Here is a 26,584-nt window from a genome sequence, read left to right as displayed (position 1 = left end):
TTCTAGTACAAAGATGAAATGTTGGATTTGGAAACACAGCTGAAAAATGAAACTGCTGAGAAATGTATTTCTTTCCGATGGAATTAGTCTGTTTCTTTAAAGACCTGTTATTTCCTACATTTTACATGTGCGCTTAAAAAAATTTGCCTTTTAAGTCCCAATGATTTTAATCCCTTGTATGTTTATAATATAGTTCTTAAATACTGTATACAAGCAAGCACTCTTATATTATCAGCTTGTAAATAACACAGAAATTTTTGTTGCTGCAAAGCGGGAAGTAAAATGAGGCCATTATCTTTTATAAAGCAATATCATGTGGAGCATTTCAAATTCTTTTTAAAAAAGCCCCATTGTTCTAAGGCATAAGGCTCACGTATCTTGATGGTAAGCTAGTGTGCTTGTTTGTATTCTTAAAAATTCAAAGCTTATGTAACCTGCTGACTTGTCCAGCAAGGAAGAGTCTTGCAGCAGTTAGATATGATGTGTTCATGTTGCTAATCTGGTCCACAACTGACCCTGGGTTTTCTTTACTTTGTCTTTTGGAAGTAGATGTGCTACAAATAGTTGCCCTAGACAAAAAAACCCCAGATTTCAGCTTGAAAGATTGGATGTTGCTACTGTTCCCTCAAAGAGCCAGCATTGAGTGTGATGGAATTCAAGTCTTATCCTGGTGCTAGAGACTTGTGATGCCTTTCACTACCACTGAACACAAAATATCAGTTCTGTAGAATTTTAAAAGGCTTTCCAACTTTAGGACCTTGCTGCTCTAAAATAAAGGGTCACCTGATTTGTAAGCAATCATCCTATTTAATTACTTTTCTAGGTATCTTTAGTCTCCAGCCTTATAAAACAAAGTTTATTTTCCTTCTACTCTCATTAAAAGAAATTGAAAGTAGGTCCTGGAGCCTTAAGTGCTCTGATATTTGGGACCTTTCTTCCAGAACCCAGTATGTCTATGACTCGTTGGTTTTTGTGCCAGTGATGTTTGACTGTTCTTAGACGTGGCAGTTTCCTCCTGTTTTTATTTTCTCTCCCACTGTATGTGCAGGCAGCAGTCATATCTTCTCCCAGTCATTACTCAGACCACAGTTTTTAGTCTTGTATAAAATCTCCATTCCTTCTGTCACCCCACTATCCATTTTCTGTGTTGTCTTGTTTTGAATGTTGCGAATGCTTGATTAGTACTGTTCCAGGTGAGTTTCCCTCTTTGTGCTGGAGATAACTCTGTCCATACATCTGGATCATATTGCTGTGTTAGTCTTCATCACACAAATGCTTTTGTGACCACCTAAGACACCTGCACTCTTTGCCTTTTCTGTTCTCCCTCTCTGCAGAGGCCAACCGTGAGATCCTACAAGAAACATACGTCTTTTTTTTTTTTTTTTTTTTTTTTTTACACTACTAAATTCCACGCTGTTTACATTTATTTTTAGTTACCTGTTTCTTCCAATGCTTTTAGCTTGCTAGAAAACCTTTGCTTTCTGACTAGGTCTTTGCTGAAGATGCTGTACAAGATCAACCTTGAGGTGGGTTTTAAGAGTCCAGAGAGGTAACTTCCATCCAAGTTGATATTTTACTTTCAGGTGTTATGTCCATAGCAAGTTGTAGTCCATTCCTCAGGTATCTTCACATCTTTTACTGCTCAGCTGAGTCTCTTAGTTATTTTCTGCACACTGCTACATCAGACATCTTCATGGATTACTTGACTGAGTAAACTAGGTCTTCCACATTTTTGTAGAAAACTCTTAACTCTTTATGCCAAACTGATTTTATATTTTACTGATGTATTTTCAAATCACTTTGTCTCTGTTTTCATGCCTTTTACTTCCCTGCCTTTTGTTAACATTTCCTGCAAATTCTGTTGGTCTGCGTAGTGTTTAGATGGTTGTGAGGTTGTCAGAATCTCCCCTTATTATTTCTCCTGGCTTATATTTTGGATTGATAGTCTCCGATCCTATGGTAGTGTTCCTTGTCTGATAGATGACCTGTAGAAACTGTACTACTGTCTACATGAATTCAAAATAAGCTTCTAGAAATGCTAATCTAGGACATCTACAGCTTGCTGTGCAAGTATACAGTATTAATACTTGTTAGATGCCTTTTAGGGAAACCTGAAACTGACTCAAACATTTCGTAAAAGCTTGAGTGAAGGTAAAACATTTAACAATATGCTGTTTGCAGAACACATAGTTGATCAGATTTTAAGTGGTCCTGGAAAATGCTTTGAAACACTGACCTGTTATGGTGTGTATTGTCCTGAGGAAGACCTAGAAGAGCTGAACGTGCCAGCACTGAGCTGCTGAGAAGTAATCTGAAGTTTGGTTCTATTTTGGGCTTTAAACTGCCTTTAGCCATTAAACAACACAAACTTAAAGGAGGTGTCTGCAGTGGGGGAAAAGTTGCCTTGCATTTAAAAGAAATGTTTTTGTGAGAAAGAGGAAGTGTTATTATCTATAGTTAGTAAACAGATGTATGTGTTCTGGTATTTTTTTTCTCCCAGAATACAGTACCTCTCATTCCCTTGCATCCAGTTGCTTTATAACAGGTGGGATGATGACAGTAATGGTTCTTGTCTTTTCAATATTCAGAAGGCTGCTTAATTTTATATAGTAGTTTACTCAACTGAACTCACTCAATAAACCAAATAATGAAGAAAATATTTTCTGTACTGTGGAAGAAGATAGTCTTTTATAATTCAGCAAATTCAGGCTCTAGGTACCTAGCAAATCATTGTTACTAGTAATTGGACTTCTCTCAACACTTTTCCAGTAACATATGTATTGCTTCTACATTTTCTAATGCAATTAAAATGATTTTAATAGACTGCATAGTAAGCTGAGGTCTTGATATAAATTGTTGTACTTTCAAATGTAGATAGGTTTGTTTGAATAAGATCTAAAATCACTTAAAAATCCCTTTAACTGAAAATGTATTCTGAAGTTTGGAGTTTTGTTTTTATTTTTTTTAACTTTTATTTTTTTGCCTGTTCAGCCAAAATCTCTGTTCAAGAGTTCAAGTGAATTAGGGAGAGTTCTCATGAAATGGCAGTGCTGCTTCGTGATGCTGAAAGGGGCAATATCCACTCCCCTTCTCACAGCTGCCCAGCTGCTCACTTCTGCCTCTTTCATCTGAGCTGTTCCTTGGCAAGCTGATTTTTATCTCACTGAACTATCAGAAAAATATTGTTTTGCTACTTTTGTCTACTAGTTAGTTGAAATAAGTGAAGTTTCAGATAAGACTGGAACTGGTGTAGGAGGAGGAGGAGTGGGAGGACATGAACTGGAACAGGGAGAGCTGGACCGCCACTTTTGCTTGCACTGAGCTCTTAAATCAGCTGCAGCTCACTTGTGAAACCTCACAAGTAAGATTGCTCATGTCATATAAAAGCATGTGAAGTGTACTGCAAGTGGTTTGAAGAAGGATGGATTACTGTCTACCATTGAAAATGCATCAGATTGTATTTTCAGGATCTCTTTTTCTTCCTTTTCCCCTTAGTTTCGATGTCTTGTTCCACAAAGCCCTATGTAGCTTATTGGAGTCCTGCTAGCATCGGCTCAGCCCCACCTTCCTGAAGAAATTTTTTGTTACATTTTTACATATAGTGGTGAGAATTCATTGATGCAAGTTTCTTGATGGTAATACTACCCTATGTTGCTCTTTGTGAACCTAGTCTTTCTTATAAATTGCATCCTACCTAACAGTGGTGTTAAATTTTCAGAGTGCGTCTTGCCCAGTGTCTTGCTTTCCACTGTAGCCCTAAGGAAATGTCTATATAGAAACAAGGTAAGTGTATATATGAAGCTTAACCTATTTTCGTATCAGGGATTTCTGAATCTGGTACAGCTTGTGTCTTTAGTAATTCTCAGTAGACTCTTCTTCCAAGGGTTTGACCATTTTTTCACTTTAATCTCCTATAAATGCTTTGCATCCTTAGCAAGGTCCACAAGTTTGCTTTCAACGTTGTTCTTGACTAAAAGGTCACTGTTATGCAGATGTTGAAAATATATACACACACACACACACACATATATATACATACAGAGTGCAAAAGCAGAACTTACCTGTTCACTTGGCTTTTGAATCTCTGGTGACATCCATGGAATAAAACCTTAAGGGAAAGGTTTCCATGTGGAAGCTTTGCCAGAACACAGTCTGGAGGGATAATTGTGGAAGTGAGTTCACAAGGTGGACTCCAGCTTCATTGCCATATCTGGTAAATTGTCCATTCCACTGAGATCAAAAAGTTGAAGATTAGCATGGAAGAATGTGAATGCTTTGGTGAGTCAGACAGTCAGCACGAGAAGGATGAAAACCAGAACTGTCTTGGGATGAGGCCAAGCAAATGCTTCAGTTTGCAGGCTGTTACTTAAGCAAGCCTTTTGCATTTCTTGTATCAAGAGTTTTATTGCATTCCTCTATGTTGTGTTGAAGAAATTGTTTTGTACAATTGATAACATTTTCTTTGCAAAGACAAGGATGCATCTTATACTAGTTTTGGATATTTCTGTCTTAGCACATGCAGCTCAAATAGAAATAATACTGTCAACACAGTTGAAGTTACATTTGCATAGTTTCTGCAAGTTTCTTAAGTCTCCAAATATTGTGTTTTCTGTCTGTGAATGCAACTCTTATTCTATGGAGAATCTGGTCAGGGCTGTTCTGCAAGGGAAATATTTTTAGATTGTAATTCAGGGAATCTGCCTACACCAGACTTGGAATGTCTCTGAGACTCTCTTCTGTTCTTCCCTTCCCCCATCTACCCAATATTTAGATCATTTGTGGTTTCTTTACTACTTTGAAACTCTTTTTCATAACACTTGCACCTGTTTGGTTTTCAGCAGCATAGATGGCAAACCAGATGTGTGCAGCTGCATTAGTTCAAGTCTACTCACTCCATGCTGAATATAGTGCCTGCTTATTAAATGACTTGTTAGTTGCAAAGCTTTTCAGTGATACTCTGAATTTCATTTCCCCTTTTTGTGGCAGACCTGACAACATAGAGAAACATTTCTTTACATTATTTGTATCTAAGAACCCCTTCTTCTGTTTCAGCAGTTTGAAGGAAACCAAGTTGTGTTCCTGGGCTTAGTTGGCATGCTGATGTCTGCAAACACAGTGGCTGAGAATATTTTTATATTTTTGTGTTCTAATGTGATAAAGACATGAAATTGTGAACAGAAGTGGAGTAAATATAGGTATTGAGATGTGTGTGCTGTTGTCTAGAAGTCAGAGAAAATGCCTGCTTATTTGATGCAGTTCTGGTTCTTTTCTTGAGCTGCAGGAAGGGTAAAGAACTTGCTTTTGGCTGACTTCTGTTTTGCTGTCTGGGTTCTGATTCCTGTGAAAGCTCTTGTTGGGGATGCAGTTTTGTCTTGTCATCTAGTCAAATTCCTCATGATTACATTTTCTTCAGTCTGGCTTTAGGATAATGATTAAGTAGTTCTGCCTTTTTGATCTACTTGCAGAGCTTATAGGGATGATGCCCCAAGTGTAATTCCAGTAAATACTGACAGCCTGTTAAAGTCCAGCTTTTTTTTTTTTTTTCCCTTTTTTTTTTTTAATATCAATGCTACAATTATTTTAACTGTTTGAATGCTTTCGTAAGTGCTGAACAGAGGGAAATAATCACTTCCCTCAGGCTTCCCTTGCTAATGCAGCCCAGTAGGTGGTTAACATCGACTATTTGAGAACAAGCACGCTTGTTCCACGCTCAGAATGGCCAAGATCCAAGATGTGACCCTAGGTTCAGCTCCACCAGGAACCCTGGTCCTTCACTGCAAACCTGTTTCCCTCCTAGGTGCAAGACTTCACCTTTGTCTTGACCCTTCATGAGGTTCCCGTTGGTTTATTCTACTGCTCAAATCCTGCCTTGAGCCCTTGCTAAGACTGTTTCTTCTACATGTTTTACATGTTTAAAATGTTGTTTGAACATGTTTTTAATTTTATTTATATTTGTTACTTTCAGTTATAAACAATGAATAAAAAATGTTTTGCTGTTGTGTCTTGTTGAAGCTTGTTTTAGACCAGATTTTGACACTTTCTTTTCAGTTGAGCTTAGTTTGTGTTTTTGACCGATTCCCATAACTAGATACTGTTGTGCATTCAGCAAATTCTAAATATTTTACTATGCATATTTCTAACTTATACGAATATTTTAACGTTGGTACGTAAATCACTTGTGACCATATTAAAATTGCATTCTTCTCAGTAGCTTTTCTGTGTAAGTTACGGTTGTGCAGTAATAATTCAAAGTAGCTCTGCTTAACTGTCTTTTGGGCAGCTGGTCATGCACAGCAAAAAGTTCAGGCTGTCTGTTACAGTGGTGTACTCAAATCTTAGAGAGAGAAAAGATTCTGAAACTGTAAAATTGTGTTTAATTTTTTTCCAAAATCACTTCTTACAGTGATTTTACAGATACAAAAGGACGCTTACCCCAAAGAGTTTTTATAGGCAAAAGTTTTATAGGCAAACTAAAATATTTTTTCTCTCCCTCTCAGCCTCCAGTTGAGAACCTAGTGAGAGATGAATAACTACCAAAGTTATGAGAACTTTTTGTAACTTACTCCCAGTATTGCTGATTTCAGATAATTTTTCTTTACAAATTCACTCACAACCCGTGTTCTGACACACCAGCCTGAAGTCCCACTAATATTTTCATTCTCCTCTTCCTTGTGCTTTCTGTAAGTCTTGATCCTTTAGCTGTGTCATCTGGCCCAGGATTTATTGTGTCGTGAAAGATTTCATAATTTTCAATCTGCTTAAGCATGGGCAGGCACAGAGTTAATCCAGTGGAAAACAGGCTATACTACAAATTGTGTTTGCTGTCCAAGAGTGTTGCCCCGTGGGTGTATAGGTGGTGGGAGACACCAAAGCCTTTTTGCTATTGACCTATACTCTCTCCCTACATGACTGCTAATTTGTGTGTACTTTCTTTTTTTTTTTTTTTTTTAATGAACCGGTTTTTTAAATGGCCAAGAAGAATTTCCAGAGTTATGTAAGTCAGGGCATGTAACTTAGGCCTCTTGTCGTAACAGGCTTTCAAGGTTGGCCATGTATAATGGGACTGTAATTCTGCCTCATTATGCAGAAAACATTAGTCATTTCTTAAAGCTGGGTTTTTTTCAGCAGGTATATTTAGCTTTGTCGTACTGAAACGTTTAGGCTCTGTGCATATGCAAACAACAGCGTGGTGATTGTTCACCCCACCTTTTTTAAGGATTGCTGAGATATATGCTTAGCTGTGTTTTTAACTATGTTTTTAACTGGAAGGTGATAGGGAGTCTTTACAACCTATTTTCTCTGACAAATGCTTTTTTTATCTTGTTGAACCTTTTAAAATATAGGTTTTTAGGAACTACATGATAGGGTGTAACTAAATATTTTGTGAAGGTTATTTGTAGAGACACTGCTTTGTGTATTTCATTGTATTTCATATGGGCATTACTTCTACTTTAAAGTCTGTTGTCAAGCCAGCTAGTACATGAAATTTCTGTCTGCTTTCTTGGCAGACTTGGAGCTTCAAGTGCTTTTCTTCCTTTGCAATTACAATGCGATATAGTATATTTTTTTTTTAAAAAAAAGGGGGGGACGACAACACAAAAAAAGACAACACCTCCCAAAAAATTCCCCCCAAAAACCCAACTAACCCCAAACCATAGCTCCTTCCTAGCTTATTTTTTAATTGTCCTGAGGATGCTTGTTCTTTCAATGCTGTTGCAAGGAGTCCAGAGAGAATCCTTTATTCACTACTGTGAGCTTAAGATTTGTCTATTTTGGACGTTACTTGTGGCAAAACCAGTTAGTTCATTTTACCTGTAATTGGTATTTCCATACAGTAGGGCTTGCCTTACTCCCATGATTTTGGGTATTCAAACGGTCCTTTGGTGAAGTGATGCTGGAGTTGTCCTTGTGGCGAACAGGAATGGATTGTTCTTTAGTAAACTGCTTTCTAGGTAAGGCTTATTTTGAGCTGTAGTACATTTCTAGCTGGTGTATTTCTGTTAAATTGATTTAGATACCAATGTGTTTCAGCAAGGCTTATGCGTGCACCAGGAAAGAGCAAATGTTGATTCTTTTAATGTGAGCACGATCATAAGCTGCTTGTTCATTAGCAGTTCTTCTTTTTGTACCTGAGCAAATCTTACTTTAGGAAAACTTTCTTTTTTATATTGACGTATGCTTCTTGCCCTGGCCAAGGAAAAATGCCAGATTTCAGCTGTATCTTGGTGAAACTCATTTTCACCTTTTTTTTTGAGAAGTGTTTCCTTCAGTACAGTTGCTGCTGCTGAACCGATGAGCAGGACTCTTTCAGTCACTGAAACAAGCTGGCTTTACATCGGCTCTGGGGAAAAGCATTGTGCAGATGGCCTTAAGTTTGGCCTCTTTGTTCTGGCAGATCATTATTTGTTGTATTGATTGTTTATGCCATGTGTTTATCCTGGCATAATTTCTGAAAGAGTGCTGCTGTTGTGCAGCAGCGGGGTGCACAGTGTGTCCATTCAGGGGGTAGCTGGCTGCCCTCGGTCAGCTGGGCAGAGCCGCCCCTGTCCTGTAGCTGCTCCCCGCACCCAGGCTGGGTCTGGGCTTCACGTACTGGGATGCTTTCAGTGCTGCTGGTCATGTTAACTGCAGTGTTGCTGGTACTCGGACCTCTCACCCAGGAAAACAGTTGGAGTTTAAAAAGACAGGGCAGATGGTGCTGATGGGCCACAGTGACCAGTGTTGGCTTGTAAAGGACTGGACCCTTTTATTTCCTTACCTCTGTGTTTTCCCACACTTGTCCTTCCTAAATCACATTGATTCCTCCCTTTCCCTAAGGATCCCATAGCAACTCTTGCTGTCCCCAGTTGGTCATCTTTGCACCTCATGGTAGGTGTTCAAGCCCCATTTGCAGTAACTGTCCTCAGTCTGTGAGATGCTCTGGAGAGCCTTTCCCTTTATTCAGTGATGGGTCTCTCACAGGCCATGGGGCTGATGTCTGTCCTGGGGCAGCCAGTATTTGGGTTCTCCCACCCACTGCTGGTCCTCTGTGTGCCTTTGCATGTGAAGATGAGCCTCTACCACATCACCTAAACATTTGTCACCTTGTTAAGCATATTGGGTCTAAGAATTTTTTCCATACGTCATGGAGAACAACAAGGGAAGTGTGCCTGGAGTGCTTTTTGTTGACTTGCATACTATGTGTTGTGTCTTAGCAATCCGAGTTAAAGTATTAAAAGAATTTCAGTTCCAACGGCATTCCACCTCCCCTCTCCTTCTGCCCTTAGTAGGAAAAAAACGTTTTGGTGAGATGCTGTCAAACTATAAGTATTATTACATCCAAAAGCAAGACTCTTTACTGAGCAATATAAACTAAAAGTTGCATGTTATAGTATCTCTTGAAATTACTTTCCTTAAGGCACTGTACTTCAATGATATGGCTTTAACTTTCGCTTCATTTCTGATCTCAAGTCTAAAAGTAGTTAGGCAGTCCTCAATCTATTTTAACGTAGAAAATTTTAATTAAATGTTTACCAGTGTTGCTTTTTAAAATGACTACATCTTTAATATAACAATATTAGGTATGACTACCCAAATTAAACCAAAGTGTTAGCTTGCCCTTGATTGTCTAAATAAACACAGGCATTCCTCTTCATTTTTGCCTTCCCTGGAATTAGCTAGTAAGATGTTTGTTTCAAACACGTAGCTTGCTGTTGTCTAAGTTTTCTGCAGGTGCAAAAATGAAGTGCAGCAAATGTTGCTGCAAAAACTCAAGTCTGTCTTTTACTTCAGCAGATGTAGAGTGGGAAGAGTCAAGTAAATATAAATCAGTGTGATGAAATGAAATTTATGCCATATTTCAAATTTGACATCATTGGTTTAGGTCTGAAGTGAAAACAAATGAAAATAGCAATCATAAAGTGAAAGCTACTGCCCCAAAGTGCGTGATGGTTCTTGTTATCTTAGTAAAGATTTGTGAGGTTCTTTAAATAAAGGGAGGGATTTTGAAGACTTCCTCAAGCTCTTCTTCACCCTTCTATTGCCTTCTACACTTTGCCCGCTTGTTTTCATGGGTAACAGAAAGATGCTCCTACCACAGAACATTAACTCTTGCTCAGTGTTTTCTTAAATTTGCTTTCTGCTGCATATTAATGGCATTGAAACGTGTGGCTTATGCAGTGCTGGATACAGCCTGTTTGACTCTCGTTGCTTGGAATACACTTGAATGCTGACTTGAGAGGGGGCACATACAGTGATGGAGGAGCTGCTTAAGAACCACCTTTGCATTTCCATCTTTCTAGTTTGTAGAAAAACCATCCCAATTTGGGTTGGTAAGCACAGGAAGTAAGATCAGTTATATGTTAACAATCTAAGAAAAACAGAATAATGATGCTGTTCAGGCTGGCGCTTTTTTTTTTTTCTTGCTAGCTTTTCACAGCCGATTCATGATATATAGTAAGTATTGTGGTTACATGACACCTGCAAGTCAATTCAGAGTCTGAATTCATAAATATTTTATGATTTATTAAATCACCATTTGGGATTATCTGCTGATCTAATGTGTAGACACTCTACACATCAGAACTTGCTCAAGCTAGTCCTGCAGTTCAGTGGGAAAATCCTTAAAGGACCATGTCAAAGATACAACACTGAAGCTTAAAAATAGACATTCACTCCTGAAAAGGAATTTTCTACTTTTCCAAATTTGTTACTCACTGAGTCATTCTCTTATACACGAATACAGTGACCTCATCTTTATGGGGTAGAGTTGAAGCTGGTCAAATTATTTGCATTAATTTCATCTCCATCAGATGCAAAAAAATTGTGAATGCATACACATGTGTTCATGCACACTTATTTTTTTTAAACCTAACAAGCTGTTGTTTAGAACACAGTATGTTTGTTATTAAAATAGGTGAAACTACTGTATGTAGAGAGTTGTGCCTAGCTGTACTTTTAAATTGATGTGTAAACATCAGGAATGAAGCAGTTCAGAGTAAAGTAGCTCTGAACTCTAAACAAATCAAATCTTTTTTTAAGGCTTAAAAGATAGACCTTTTATTTCAAACTTTTATTTGCAGTAGCTTTGCTTGCATATATAAAATATAATACTTTGTGTAAATAGGATCACGGTTTAATTATCATATGTTGCCTTTTTGTGATGATGAAAATGATTAAAAATGGCACTCAGGACTTTGGGTGGATTATCTAGGTTGTCAGCCAAATGATTCTGATGTTTCTTAATTGGTGATTTTGTGCCTTAAAGAAATGAATAGTATAAAAACAGATCTCAATTTCTCAAAATTCAATACAGTTCACTCTCTCTGATGTTTAAACTTCTGGTCAGCCTGAAACAAGTGTGAGGTATAGGTTTTGTACTTGTATTCCACAGCTTGAACTGTCAGAAAAAAATCAATAAATATAGATTCTCTGAAGAGATCCTGTTTAAAAGCTTTATCTGAGTTTTTCAAAATTGTTGATCGGGTTTTAGATCTGATGATGAAGTTATGATCCTGTACTGCCTTATTTTATATGTAAACTTCATGGTAGCAATAACTTTTCTCAGATTATCTCGAAATCTGTCTTGATTCTTTTAATCTTTGTGTGGAAGTCATTTTCTAGAGCTGTACATTAAAGAACTTGATGTTTTGGTTTTCTTGTGTGCTTTTAGGTGAGTTGTGTAACCTCATAACGCTGGATGTAGCGCACAATCAGCTTGAACATCTTCCAGAAGAGATTGGAAGCTGCACGCAGATCACCAACCTTGACTTGCAGCACAATGAGCTCTTGGACCTGCCAGAAACCATAGGTATGTGAAGAGGCTGGAGGAAAATATATCACTATTTGAAAATGCTCAGTAAGAGGAACAAATTTAAGAATGAGTGTTTAGGTGGTGACTGTAGAATGACTGGTGTTCAGCTGAAGGCAGTTTCACACTTGAGATTAAAAGCAAGGTGTGCATGTTACCTTAACTGTAATTTCTAGCTTCTGAATTACACTATTAAATCTAGCTATGCTGCGGAGTGCAGCATGGTCTAAGAATGAGAGTTACAAGGGAAAATACCCATCACTCCTAACTGATTCAAGGTGTTCTGTGGTTATGAGTAAATATCTACAGCTTGTCTGTCCGTTCTGTAATGAAACTGAGCATATAAAGGAATAAAAGGCTAAAAGACTTGTAGTTGAAATGTAATACTTGTGGCAGATAGTTTTAAATAACATCTTTGGCTAAAGAAAAATAGAACTAGAAAGATAAATGTTTTAAATGAATTATGTATGTTTTATGCTCTTTGGTAGAACAACTGAAAAAAACCTTCCAAGTCCACAAAGTTATCATGCCCTAATACAATAAAATACAGAGGGTTTGCAGCTTAGATTGGGAATAATGAACTGAAATAAACGCTGTCCTGGTCAGTTGCAGAATCTCATATAGGATGAAACAACGAAATAGGACTTCTATTTAATTACATCATTAAACAGATGTCAGAAAAAGATGCATGCTGTGATTTTAAAATGACAAAACCCAAGGTCATTGTGATTTTAAGCTCTTGTTACCAGAATATACTCAGAAGAATGAGTGTTATCACTTAAACATTATTTAATGTTGAACATTTCAGTATTGTACTTAAACACATAGTGAAGTGAATGAGCAGAAGAGTGAGGCACCACTGAACACCACTTTGGCTTTTCTTACAGTAGTAAATTGTTAAGTGTGGCATTACTGTGTCTTTTTGTTTAGAAAGTTTGACCTGAACAGAGTTTACATTGATGAAGTATCCACTGGAGCTAAACTTCCTTCCTGAATTGATGATATTTTTAAACTCTGGAGATCCCATCCCATCTGGAATTTGCATCTAACTTAAACAATTCATAAGCATAGCCTTTATTTTTGTAGCTATTTTGTAAGTCTTATTAAAAGCTGCTTTACATAAAACTTGTGTAGTGTATATGTCATTTAGGAAGTGAGATCTTTGGATAAACTGCAATTATGGGAAAAATTCTCTTAAGCAAGTGTGAGATTTCCATTGTCAAGGCTTATAGACCACTATTGTTGATTCTTGTGCAGAACAGCAGTACGATTTACTGAGTTCTTGAGTGACTGGCAGTCACTGAACTTCTCAGAGGACCACAAAAATCTTACTTACAATGTGCTGCAAGACTGTGCTTACAGGGAAAAGTCTTTGAGTAGCAGAGGCACAGAGTTACTTAGGTAGTTAAGTAATTTCTGATAGATAGGAAATTGCTGACTATGCAATCAAGATAGTTTGGACTCATCTATTTCTTCAGAAAGTTATTGTAAGCTTAGGTGGTTTCTATTGAGTCAGGTTCATACCTGGTTGGACTGGATTTCTGCCTACTTTGTTTTGTTTTTCCATTGCATTGTCTTTATAGTGTTTTGAAGTTACTTATTTTTAAACATAAATAGCTGTCTTTTTACGTGCTTATCTGAGCTGAATATCGATGCTATATAGCTCAACAAACCACCAAAGACAGATGAATAATGGCAAGAGACAGCAGTGTGCTGTCGTGTCTTTAACTTTATACTGGTTCAGTCTTTGCTCCACTGGAAAATACCTGTTGTTTCTGTTGACCAAAATGTAGTAGCTGAGCATGTCTTTTTCGAGTGAAAACTTGAAATCAGAAATTGGTATTTGTGCCACTTAATTCACAAGCAGCCAGAATTGAAATCTGACGGGAAAAATTTTAAACTCCAGCTTAAATGATAATAATCAACCTACATTTGTACAAGTTTCAGAAAAGGCAGTCGTAGCCAGTTCAGCAACATTGGCTTTATTTCTTAGTCATCACAGTTTTTGATTCAACATTAAAGCAAGTTGTGGCTTGATTTTTAGATTACAGCTTGCTTTGTGGTTAGGATTGTTCAGCGAGAGACACAGAGTACTGAGAAAAACCCAGCAAGTAAATGGCGCGTGGCTGCCTGGCATGCATCTGCGGGACGGCCTTTCCAGCCTCTCCATCTCTCACTCCAGTTTCTCTTCCCTGCTCGCGGATATCTACCTGGTGTTTGGCACAACTGGCTTTTCTTTTGCAACATTTACACCCAGGTTTCAGTATGCTTCATATATAAGTGTTGTTAATGTTTCCCCAGTTCAGTCAAACTGGGGTGGGGGTTGCAGACCGGCTACAAAAAAGACTAAGCATATTTGCTCATTATAAATAGTTAATGTATTATGAGCCTATGAGCCTCCTGTTATGGAACAGACTTTCCATTACTGCCAGGTCTCTCCCTTCCTCCCTCACTGACACTCTTTTGATGGAGGCCTCTTTTTTTTTTTTTTTTTTTTTTTTTTTTCTTGAGAGATGTTTTTGTCAACTTGCTTTGAAAAACAAACAGCCCCCTTCCTTTTCTGTTTCTCCCTTGCCCCTTCCCTGTATCTCAACAAAACACCTTGCACAATGCTTCTTTAATTTCACGGCTGGACTATCTAACCAAGTTTTGATTTTACCACAGAAAGCTTTCTGAATCTGCCAAATAATAATAATAATAAAAAAAAATGGGGGGGGGGGGGAAAGAAGCTTTTTTTCTGACTAACAATACTGTACTGAAATGTTCCGGAGCGGTGAGGAAGGGATGTTGGAGGGTGACATGCTGGGGAGTGGCAGGGAAGGGATTATGCATCAGAAATGATTGCAGAGGTAGCAGAGCCAACATACCCACTCTGTAAAAATACAAAGTTCTTGTTTCAACTAACGCTGTATAAGCACACTTTCATGCAGTAACAAATGTCGATTTTAGATATTAGTTGTCAGGAAGTGACCTAATGTCTTGCTTCATAGATACTGGCTTAATACATTCATATCTGTATTTCTGTTGATTGAAAATTGCGAAGTACTTTGTATGTTAGATCACTTCCTGTATGAAAAATGAGCTTTGTGGAACGGCTTAGCAAGTTCCAGGAGTCTCAAATCTAGAATGAAAACTATAGCGGGATCTTAGCTGCTTAGTGTTTTAATTGCAGATTCCCCCGCCCCCCCCCCCCCCCCCCATGTTTGGGTTTTTTTTTTGGGGGGGGATTATAATCTACTTTTGTTTACACAGTGTCTTATCTCTGTATACTTAGTTGGCACACTAATATATCCAAAAGATATATATAAAAGAAGGTGAAGAACATACCATTTATATTAAAATAAATAATAGGACTTCTGAGACAGACAGAAAGCAAATTTTGGGTGGAGTGAAGTGTTTCTTTGGATTACAAACTGGCTTAGAAAATTTTGTGCTGCAAATACCCCATTGTGTGTGTTCCCCCTTTGAACTTTTAATTTTAGCATTCTGTACAAATGTGTTCACATTTTCTTATTTAAAAGCACAGAAACACTTATTTGAGAAAGAAATTCAACAGAAACAGAATTACAGCTTTTAAAAAAAATCAGATTCTTCATCTGTTTTGTAATTTTCTAGTTTTGTGTGTTTACGTGTGGGTTTTAATGTAGTCAAGTGTGCCATACTCATGGACATTTAAGGCAACTGGCGTTTTAATAAGAAAAATAATAGTCAGTTGTAAATGTTCCAAAATGATACTTTAAAAGCACAAAAAATTCATCACTGACACACTTTCCAGTGTCTGACATGGCACTGTTCCTGAGAGATGGTTAGGAAAATGAGAGGCATATTCAAAGCCCTGTGTTATACTTCTGCCCTTCGCTGTGGCAATAGCTCAGAAGCTGAAATCACAACTCTTATGAAAGCAAATACATGGAGTAGCTTTGCCATTTTTGATGGTTGAAATTGTGCTACGAACTAAGCCTCTAACTAGCGTACCTCTTGAGAGCACTGTTACGCCTTTGAAAACATACAGTTGATGAAACATGAACTGTTGTGACCAGAACTGGGCATACGTAATTGGTACATCTCAGGTTATACGAATTGTGGTTGAGAGCTTTAAGTCTCTAGAAATCCTAGTAAAGATACTTTTGTAGAAATGGTATTTTAAGTTTAGCAGGATTAGCAAAAGCTGGAGAAATCTTACTCTGAAACATCTGACAAATGTGCTGGTCCTGATGAGACCCAGCAGAGCACCTGCAGCTCCCCTGGCGCTCGGGGGTGATGTTCATATGTGACTGATGACTTTGATTTTACTAATTACTCACCATTTTGATGGAGCAAAGTGCGCATCTCCTGTTCCAGCTTTGATGGCAATATTCTTATTCTTAAAATTTAATCACATGACCTAGTGCTTTGGTCTGTGAGCATCCAGTACTTTGCAGGATCAAGCCTGTTTCCGTAGGCTCACATCGGGAGATTCGATCGGCGTTCAGTGCTTTGTCTAAGGTTTTGTTCTTGGGCTATGCTGTTAATGAAACATTTTTAATTAGATTCTTCTAGTACTGGGTAATTGCAATAAGCCTGGCCTTTTCTTTTTATGGTAGAAGGGAGTGCCTCCCACATTTTTACTCTCATTTTTGTGTTATTACAAGCCTTTGCTGGTTCTCATGGTGGTCTCATAAAGGGATTGAAGCTTCTGGTTCTTGTTGGCTTCAATTCTAGACTTAGTAAATGTAAAGCAGTGAAATTGGCTAGAAAACAGTGAGTGGCAAGAGAGGGTAAGTGGGAAGTGACTGCTCACTGCCTCCTCCAACAGCAGAATGGGAGGGATGAAGCAAAGCTGTGAGGTGTTGACCTTAAACCAGTAAAAAGCAGACTGTGTTGCATGCAAAGGGTGGGGAACATTGGGGCTCGGTGCTTGCACAGGTTGCTGTAGATGCTAAAAGCTCACAGGGCAATGTGACAATTATGCAGAAGAAAAATGTGTCAGTTGCTTCTAAATTCGGGAAGTCGCTGGGCCACAAGCTGTTGCATCTTCCCCCAGCTCTTGGGGAAGTTTCAGGGTGTGCTTTCACCTTTTCTTAGGTTCTTCTCTTGGTATCTGCTGTTGGGCATTTTTTTCTGGAGAGAAGATACTAGGTGGATCTCTGGTCTACATACAATAATTCTCACATTCCTTAGTTAGCTAAAATGATAAATGTATATTCATGTGTTACACCTTTTATAAGTTTATATAGTAAAGCAGACTTAAACTCATCTATCACTTAAAGGTTAATGTTTTTTCTGCATTGCCAGTTAGGTATAAACTGTTGTTACAGTGTGATTTAATTTATATAAATCTTTAATTTCACAGAATGGTTTTAAATAGTCAATTGAAAAGGAAAATAAGACTACCAATGAAAAAAATAAATTTCAGTTGCATTGTGCTACTGTGCATTTTACTCAATTCGTACTTCACAACGGTTTCTTTGATAGCACAAAATAAGTGCTTTTGACTCTGCAATGGGAAGTGTTTTTGTATTTTTGTATCATTTTCAGATGGTCATAACTTCCCTTTGTTTTAATAAATAAATCTCCAGTGCAAGCCTGATATAGTTAAATACATATGTACTGGTTTTCTTTAAAAATTAGGCTAGCTTCTGTTGGCTTACTCATTTTGAGTGTATTGATTTGGCGTGCATTTATGAAAATACTTTTAATTTTGGTTGGATATTCTGCCTAGTAAGACTAGGATGGGGACAGTTTATTTTAGTGAATGTGCATGCCATCACAGAGTAATTAGATGCAGAGACCAATATGTACAGATACATTATAACTGCAGCTCAGCATTTTCAGAATGATTTGTATAGTGCAAAAAGAAAAAGCCCATAATCTTATTTTCTTTATGTAAGAAGCAGGCGTGAGGGAAGAGTGATTCAAAGGAACACATCAGAATCAAGACAAGAAGGTCTATTAGTTACATGCATTTTGATGAACGCATATTAAATGAAGTTGAATTTTCATAGCTTAGAGAGTTTCAGAAATATGTCACTAAGAGTTTGTGCCCTCTAGCTTTATGCAGGTGTTGTGCGCTGCATGTCAGATACTTGAGCCTGTGTCACTCATGTTTTGCCAGCATCTTGCATGCATCTTTCACGTGTATGCAGTTGGCAACAGTTATGGTCTTGGACCCTGCTGACCCTTGTAATTTTTGAGTCTGAATCTGTCTCCTATGCTGGCCTGGTATATCAGGAGGTATTGGTGGTTGAAAACAAAAATTAAAATACACTGAAAAGCACTTTACTGTTAAAATGGTGACATCCAGAGTTTGTAAATCAAGCTTTGTGTTGTGTTCAACGATACCTTCATATTTGGAAGAGTATAATTCCATTTCGTGCTTTGGCTTTGGTAGTTGGTAGCAATGATCAGAAGGGAATCTCTTCTCTTCTGCAGTTTTCCTGAATGGTTGCCTTCCCAACCCCATCTGTTCCCATTCCCAGTTTTCCTAAAACATCAGCCTTTGTATTAGATGTTAGGGATGTTCTAGCCCTGCAGGCTGTAGAAAGGATTTGACCTCTCTCAGTTGATTGATTGGTTTTGCAAGTTGACGTTTGTACAAATCTATAGGCTTTGGTTTAGGAAGGAGGTGCCCCCAGACCAGATGAGTAATGACTGGGATTTTGTTCTGCTTTCCTCTGCGACGTGCTCACCGAGATCCCCTTCAGGATGTGTTGCTGGACCAGTCACTTCGCACTGTCCCAGTGCTGGACGTTGGCAGACATTGTCTTTGCTTGTGGAATGCAACTGGAGGTTGAAATGGTTTATCTGAAGCCTTTCATTTTACTCTGTAGCTATCAGGGGAAATGGTTTGCTGACAAGAGATTAGATTAAACATGTCAACAGCTCCTTTCACCTAAAAATCTGTGCAACTGTTCAACAGTTGTCATGGAATATGGCTGACATCTGGAAAAACTAATATATAGTAAGTACAAAGTGTGATACAGGCATCTTCTTGACTTTCAGCTATTTTAGACTAGGAGCACTGTTGAAATATTTGAATGCAGTGTTTAATCTCTGTCCATAGCTGGCCATCTGTAGCTTGTCTAGTCTCTCCTATACAATTTTCAACTCTCTTAAGGCCCTTAGGTCCCACCTGCTTTGTAACATACTCACTGAAGCTCTTTTTGGGTTTTTTTTCCGTATTATCTTCGTTATTCTCACTACAATTAATGTGATGTGGTGTATTGAGCTTAATTCATGTATTTACTTTTAAGACTGACATTAAATTTCATTTTTTCTTAAACTTTTAAATTAATTTTGGATGTAGCTCTTGCTTTCTATTTGTTAGAAGTGATGTTTGGTATGTTCTTTATGCAAAAGGGCATTTAATCTTTTTAGAAGAAGATCCCTTAGTGAATTAAGGTTACCGTGCGCTATGAAGTAATCTGTGGTCATGTAAAACATGTTCTTTAGTAGGTGGCTACTCATTTTGTGCAAAGTTTAGTCAAATCAAAATCTAAGAATATTTATAGAAGTTAGACCATCAGAAATACTGAATGGTGCCATGTTGTTTGTAGGAAGTACTTGCAAATCTCTGTTGCATGCTGAGGTTCATATATACTTTTGATTAAAATCTTACGGGGTTTTGATGTGCACAACTCTTGTTAAGTCCAATTTGTGTTTCTAACATTATCTGCAGAAGAGTTTTCTCTAGTGAGCAGATTTTAAATTGATCTGATACTTCTGGGTTTTTTAGGAGAAAGCAACTGATTATTATAGCAAACTAGCTTGATGAACTAAGTTATATAAAACAGACTAATCATCCCATCTTTTAGTAATGATGCAGTAACATTTCATACAAAGTAATGATCCTTCATCCAAGGATAGGGAATTTGAAGGATTATTTTAACTAAGGGAGGGAAGGGAAGAGGTGTGGTAAATGTCAGAAGAAGAAAGCATTTGCCACTCCCTTTAGAAAGCACTTGTAGGACTTTAAATTAAGAGTTTGGATTTCTTTAATTATTAACGTATCTGTTCCTTTTGATTTTGAAATATTCAAGAAAGAGATGTATTGCTTCTACTTGGGGAACTACTTCAGGTGGTCTTTCTAAAAAGCGTGGTTTTGTAAACATGGTTTCCTGCTTTATTTTAAGTCTTCCCTTTGTTTTGGGATTGGCAAACACCTGCTGTTTCTATGACAATATTTTTGAGGTACCTTTAATAAAGAATTCAGTTTAAACCATCTATTTAGAGTCCCTTTTATAGGAACAGGGTTTAATTTAATGTTTCTGGATTTGCATTTTTAATTCATTTTGGTGTAACTTGCAGCTAACCCTGAGAAAGATATTCAGTCACCCCAGTGAAGTTACTATGAATTCAGCATTTATGTTGCCTCAAACCTGAGGGCTGGGCAAAGCGGAGCCCGGTGATGGGTGTTAGAATGCTTTGCTGCTGAGAAAATGGACCTGAAACAAGGTGGCTGTGTGAAACCTGACTTACAAGAGTGACTGTTTACACCAGAAATTGAACTAAAGCAATTTTTTCAGTGACTTTCTTAGACCTGACATAAGTTTAGGGCTTAGTCAGGTTTCAGTATCGTATTTTTAGAAGTACCATCGGATGGGGCAGTTGAGTTTACAAGTTTTTTTTTGTAATGGGCTTCATAATAAAACAAATTGGAAAGGATTTTGCTTGTTGCTTTTTGTGCTAGTAGCTGCTTTTCAGTTTGGTTATCACACTGTCATGTTCATGAACATCAAGTGCTGAATTTTCTGAGTTACTCCTACCTGCGAGGGGCTCTTTTAGAGGAACCGCTGAGGTATGGTTTCAGTGGCAAAAGTACAGCTGCAAATGATCCTGATGACTGTCTGAATGAGTTGATCGTGATCAGTTGTTACCTTCCTCTCCTTATTTTCTTGACTTAACTTGACAGCATGTCAGTAAAGTACCTAATACGGTGTCATCTCAGAAACCAGTCGCTGAATTGGAGAAGATGGAGAAGAGCGTAGGCGCTGCAAAGCAGCTCCGAATATGAGTATCAGCTAGGTGGTCCTGAGCTCAGGGAGCTGTAAATGGGATCACTTTTGACCATGCACTGCACAAGGTGTGCTGTTTAGCAACCTGTAACAGTTTCTGTTATAAACTGGAGTTTGTCACTTGGTGGTCAGAGAGCCGGCAGGGAGGTCTGAGCATACTGGCCTGTGGACTATGGAGGCAAATATTTACACCTGAGCATTCCTTAACAAAGACAAAACAAAACAAAACAAAAGGTAAGTTTTAACACACTGAGCAGATGGAAGAGCTCTAAAAATCATCCTTTTTCTGTGAAGAGGAGAGTAAGATTTAGCTTCTCCAGCATGTGAAGATAAAAGCTGATAAAGGTTTCTCACCACATGCATTCACAATGAGGTGTGAGTATGAGCTCTGATGAGGACGAAAAGTTATCTGAGTCTTGTTGACAGAAGGGTAAATGGCTATAAATGAGATATAAATAAATTCTGGCTGGAAATGAGAAGGCAGCCCATACTGCCTGCATCAGCTGGGTACAGGACAGCCCTTCTAGGACCGGTGGGAGAGGTGCTACTGATGAAGCTCCAGCTGAAATCTTGCTGCTTTTGTTCTCAGGAGTAACTGTCTGTAGTGCTGTGGTGTGTAAAACAATCACAAGGAATGTGGTACATGCAGGATGTGTCTTTTGTTATGCCTTTGCATGCCTTTCCCAAGGAGGAGGAAGATAACTAGTAGAGAAACAGTGATAAAGTTCTATTGAGAAATGCTACTTACGATAAGAAAAAGTTACTGGGAGCTGCTATTTATGCCTCCTTTCTGATAATGCCATGAGGGTAGCCAACATGTGTCATTCTCTCCGGGAAAATTACGGTACAGTTTGACTCTCTCTAATGGCTGCCTTGTTTCATTTTTCTGAAATGCCACGTTGCTGGTAGGAAGAGAGCCATATACATACAACCTGTGCTCACAATCTGGGAATTGGCATAGCGACGTTGTATTGCTAAGCAACAGTTGGCATCATGCTGTCTGCTAGAGCCGTTCCCTGTTCATTCTCTTTGCCTGAAGAATCCAGATCAGCATCTAACTCAGGGTTCAAGTAGTGAAAAAGAATAGTGGATCAATATCTTGTGTAAAGTTTGTTGTTTGTTTTGACAGTAAAGCATTAAATAACAATTCAGACAAATGCAGTCATGATGTGCTTTGTTCATCCCTAGAACAGTGAATCCTAATGATGTTGGTGCCTTACAATAGGATGTCTATTGTGTCAAGTGAGGCCAGTTTCCTATACAGCCAGCAATGGCAGATCTCATCAAATACAGCAGGAAATAGCTACGTTACATACAAATGTGCATCTTGATACTAGTAGATTGTAGGATCAAAATAGGTCTTATTTGTTCTTTTTAGTGTGTAGATGCACTATAGTATTTAACCTCAAAAGTTGAAGATTTGTGAGCTGTTGATAGCCCTGGGTTTTAAATGCTTTTTTTGGGTTAAGGGAAGACTTTCTTTGCTGCTTCTGCAAAAGATAATTGTATACTTGCTCAGAAAGAAAGCACTTGAAAAATATAAATAAAAATTCCAATGGGAGATGTTACTAGTTAGGCAACTCTGGGTGGTTACCTGTCGTTTTAACTTTTGTTTAGTTATTGACGATACTAAGTGAAATTTGTTACGAAGCTTGTTAGTGAAATATTGGCTATGCACTGAAAACTCATCCTTTGTTGGTGTTTTTTTGTGAAGGCTTTTTTGTTTGTTGGGTTTTGTTTGTGTTTGGTTGTTTGGGTTTTTTTTACTTTCACTGCTCTTGTGAATCTCAGTTTCAGTCACTACAGTGAATCATACAACATTCCCAATTTCCAGTTTTTTATTAGCTACATTCCCAGCTATTCAGTGATGTAGGGTCTGTCTTAGGGTATATTTTGACCAAGTTTAGGAAAGAGGTATTTTGTGACTTCCTTTTCCTCTGTCTAGCAGATCCCGTTGTAGCATTTGTATTGATTTTCAATCTCCATTTATTTTTATTTTGGTTTATCCTTTGCTTCCAAGCATATTTCATACACTACTTTTGCTTCCTCCTTTGCTGTTTTCCAATAACCTTTGTATAAGTACATATCCTTAGACATTAATATAGCCTTTATTTAATGAGTAGTTATACAGTACGTATTAAGCTGCCTTCATCTTTTTAAATTATTTCTGGTGATTCTTGCTGCCATTTGTTAAATCTTATGTTTCTTTTCTAATATGTCTTTCTGGTACTTCAGTTTGCAGAACAAATGTGTTATACCATGAGTGGTTGTAGAAATGAGTGTAAAATAGCGAATGTTTTGCAAGGAATGGATTGATTGTGTGAATCTGTTCACAAGCTCCACTGGTGGGATGTATGCACATGCACAGACACGTTTTATGATCATAGGGATGAGCCAGAAGACTGAGCACTGTTCTCGTAACTATTTGCCAGTTGACTTTTCAGTGGATATCAAGGTCTTACTATCTGCAAGAGAGTCTAAATGCCTCAGCACCATATAGTTCAAAGACATCCTTAAGCAGTTGATTTTGGTCTTGAATACCTGTTTAGATGGTAATGGTTGGAGCTAAAGGGAGCTTCACATGAGAAATTTTCAAGTTGGAAGTTTCTCAAGAATTTCTTCCTGACAGAAATACGTATCAGCTGGGACTGTTGGCCTGGCAATATGCAGAAATATTTTTACATGCGCTGTTGTCCAGGTTTTTGTGGACTTCCATCAGGCTTCTCCTTCAGTGTCATTCAGAAAACTTGGAAAGTTTTTTTTCTTTTCCCTATCACTTTTTAAAGACTTTGTTGCTTTTGGAGGGTGTTAAAGGTCTGTCCCCCCCTGTCCCGTCCCCCCCCCCCCCCCTGCAGATGAAGTTGTTTTGCCAGGACCTGAGCTGTTTGATGTGTGCCCAAGTTCTGGTAATATGAGTCATGACACTGAATGACGCTATCTGTAATTTTAAAAAGTCATTTTGGAGACTTGTGGAAAATGATAGAGTTGTTTGATAGAAAGATTAGGACAGAAGGACAACTGCCCTTACTGTATTACGCACAACTGAAGAAGAATATGTAATATGCACAATCTATTTCTGCATGGTTGACTTCAGTGTTGGAAAGCACTGTAATCTGTCTCTCCCCTGTTTTGGGATGATAGCTCCATTTCACCATCTGAAAAGTTTTAAGTGTATAGTGTGAGACAACAGAAGAATCAGAATGCAGACCTAGTTCTGTGCCTTTCTGTTAATTTAACGGTGTATTACTGCCTGTTTCCTACCTTTAGGAAATCTGTCCAGTCTAAGTCGTCTCGGCCTGAGGTACAATAGACTGTCAGCAATTCCGAAGTCTTTAGCAAAATGCAGTGAACTGGATGAACTGAACCTGGAGAACAACAACATTTCTACTTTACCGGAGGTGAGAATTAGAGGGAGTGGATTGGGGTGGGTATGTTGTTGTAAGGCATTGGTGTTTTGTAGAGGGATTGAAACATGTGAAAGTATTGCATCTTGCATCGTAACTCTGAGCAATAACCTTTGTTTTAATCTACATGTGTGTAATGTGAAATGTCGCAATTCTGTACATATTAGGTGTATCTAACTAGTACAGAAGAACAAATGTCATACAACTACAGTCAAAAGTGGGAGCAATACACGTGATTTTATTTGCAATACATGTGTGTTTTATTGACTCCTGTCTCATTAGAAGAACCTTCCTCAAATAAGGAGTCCTGGTTCCCACCATTTAAGCTAGATAAGTGCTTCTCAGTTTTTCATGGAGGTGGGAAAGCAGAAAAATGAAAAATGGAATATCTTTCTCCATCTAATTGAGGCAAGAATGACCTTTAAGAGAGCGGGTAAAGCTTTTCACAGTGACTTGGCCTCAGCATTCTCATTTTAATGTGGAGAAGTGTGCTGTTGACACCAATGCAAAATCATCTGGCAACTCATTGACACACCTTCCATCAGTTATAGAAAATAAAAATTTCCATAATTTTTCAGTTTGCAGTGACTCTGCGAGGACCATGGGAGAAAGGGGAAGAGAAATCTTTCTTGCTTTTCTTTTCATAGATGCTGCACTTGATTGTCTTACCTTCGTGTCTCTTGCTTCAAGCTTAGTGTGCGACCAAGGAAAATGTCCATAGTTAGTAGTTCTGGAGCCACTTTGTCAATCTCTACAATTAACACATTCCCTGAACAGAGAGCTTTGCTAGCTCTGGGGTGAAGAGGCAGAAGGTCCTAGTCCCCAGTGCATCTGTACATTTTTTGTATACTCCTTCTCTAGAGTTGTCTGAAATGTGCCTCTGTAGACTTGCGTTTCACAGTCCTGAATAGCTAGTAGGTTACAGACCATTTTTAAAATACAGCTTTCATGTCTGCGCATCTTGAAATGATTTAAACTGCTGGGTTATACCTTTTAAACCTTTTTGTTTTCTTAGTTTCTTGAGACTATCAGGGCAGCAGAGTGTGAGATGCTCAGCCGCATACTCTATACTTTTGGTGCTAGTAAACATTCAGAGAAAAATATTTGACTTGAAGCATTAGTGTCTGGGAAGAATTGTTCTGATGACAGAAGAGAAATCCGATGTGATTGATTCTTATTTTGAATATTTCTTGCGTTGCTTAGGACCTTTTGAGATGAAGGCTTCAGGACACAGCATTATATTCTGTTCTGTCTTAATGATGGTCCAAACTGCTTTCCTAAGATGTCATCCCCACCCTGCAATGTGCATAAATAACCAGTTGTTAAATGTTTTAAAATTGTGTAAATTGTGTTAAAATATTATCTGAAGAGGTATATAGGAAACTATGTATAGAATTGAAAAACCAAAATGTATTTGTAATTAGGCAAAGTACTCATAGTAACGAAGTGCAGTAACTAACTACTTTCCTTCAGATAAATTTCTGAAATCAGCAATGATAGGCTGAAAACAAAGAATTTAATAAATTTTTGAGTAAAACTATCATTTAAGAAAATGCTACTGAGTGAAAGCCAACAGGCTGCTTTTAAGGCAAGAGCTAAGCTAGCCCACCCCACCCAGACATAAGATAAAAGCAACTATGGTATAATTTCAAAAAGCTAATGTGAGAGATGATTACTTGCTTTAAAATATGCTCAGTCATAATACAAAACTCTTTGTGCTGTGCTGCCTTCATGAATATTTGTCAACGATGTGTTAACACTTAAGCTGCTACCTTGCAGAAGTGTATATACCATAATCTGTTTAAAGTAAAACATTCTGTGCTATAATACAAGGAACGGTATTTGTAGAAGAAACTTCTGAATTTCAAAACATAGCTGAAGCTGCTGACACAATGCCTAATAAATATTTTATCTTAAAAAGGATGGGCTGGTAGAAGGCAGCACTGCCACAGCTCTCATAGATATAAAAGCATTGTTCTCTTTGTACTGCCAAGCTCTTTTGCTTCCCTTCAAATGTGTTTAATTACTCTAGGCTATTAGAGTGTATTAGCTAACATATTTTTAATATTTTTTTGTGTGGAAGCAGACTTCAAAAATGGCTTTTTGAAATGCCAAGATCCATTTGAAGCAATAAAGTGTGTTTGTAACAGAGCTCAGGGACTGCCTTACCCTGGGACAAAGAATATCTGTTAATTAAAGTATAGCTAGAAGCAGTATTTCCTAATCAAAGATTATACTAGTTAATGATTAGGTTAGGTTAATACTGACTTGAAGATCCATTATTTTGTCTTTAGGGGGGAAATTGCTTCACTGGTATTTGCCGAGATGCTCCCAGAACTCTATTTCAGTGCTTAAAAGTTTTAACCATGACATGTAGACAAGTCCCTGTCTAATCCTGT

The 26,584-nt window shown here is 37.9% G+C and overlaps 1 protein-coding gene across 4 annotated transcripts in view; it reads left to right on the top strand.

Moving 5' to 3' along the window:
* The window catches only part of SHOC2 (SHOC2 leucine rich repeat scaffold protein), a 70,814-nt gene that overhangs the window by 31,916 nt on the left and 12,314 nt on the right, over positions 1–26,584 (top strand). For all 4 annotated transcript variants that reach the window (XM_055720542.1, XM_055720541.1, XM_005443882.4 and 1 more), the window contains exons 3-4: positions 11,651–11,788; positions 24,049–24,179. In XM_055720542.1, the coding sequence (XP_055576517.1) occupies positions 11,651–11,788; positions 24,049–24,179 (269 nt within the window). The remainder of the gene's footprint in view (positions 1–11,650; positions 11,789–24,048; positions 24,180–26,584) is intronic.

The sequence above is a fragment of the Falco cherrug genome, chromosome 9 (genome assembly GCF_023634085.1).
Source record: "Falco cherrug isolate bFalChe1 chromosome 9, bFalChe1.pri, whole genome shotgun sequence".
NCBI lineage: Eukaryota > Metazoa > Chordata > Aves > Falconiformes > Falconidae > Falco > Falco cherrug.
Note: the sequence above shows the minus strand (reverse complement) of the source record. Positions and strands in the feature narration are given on the sequence as shown.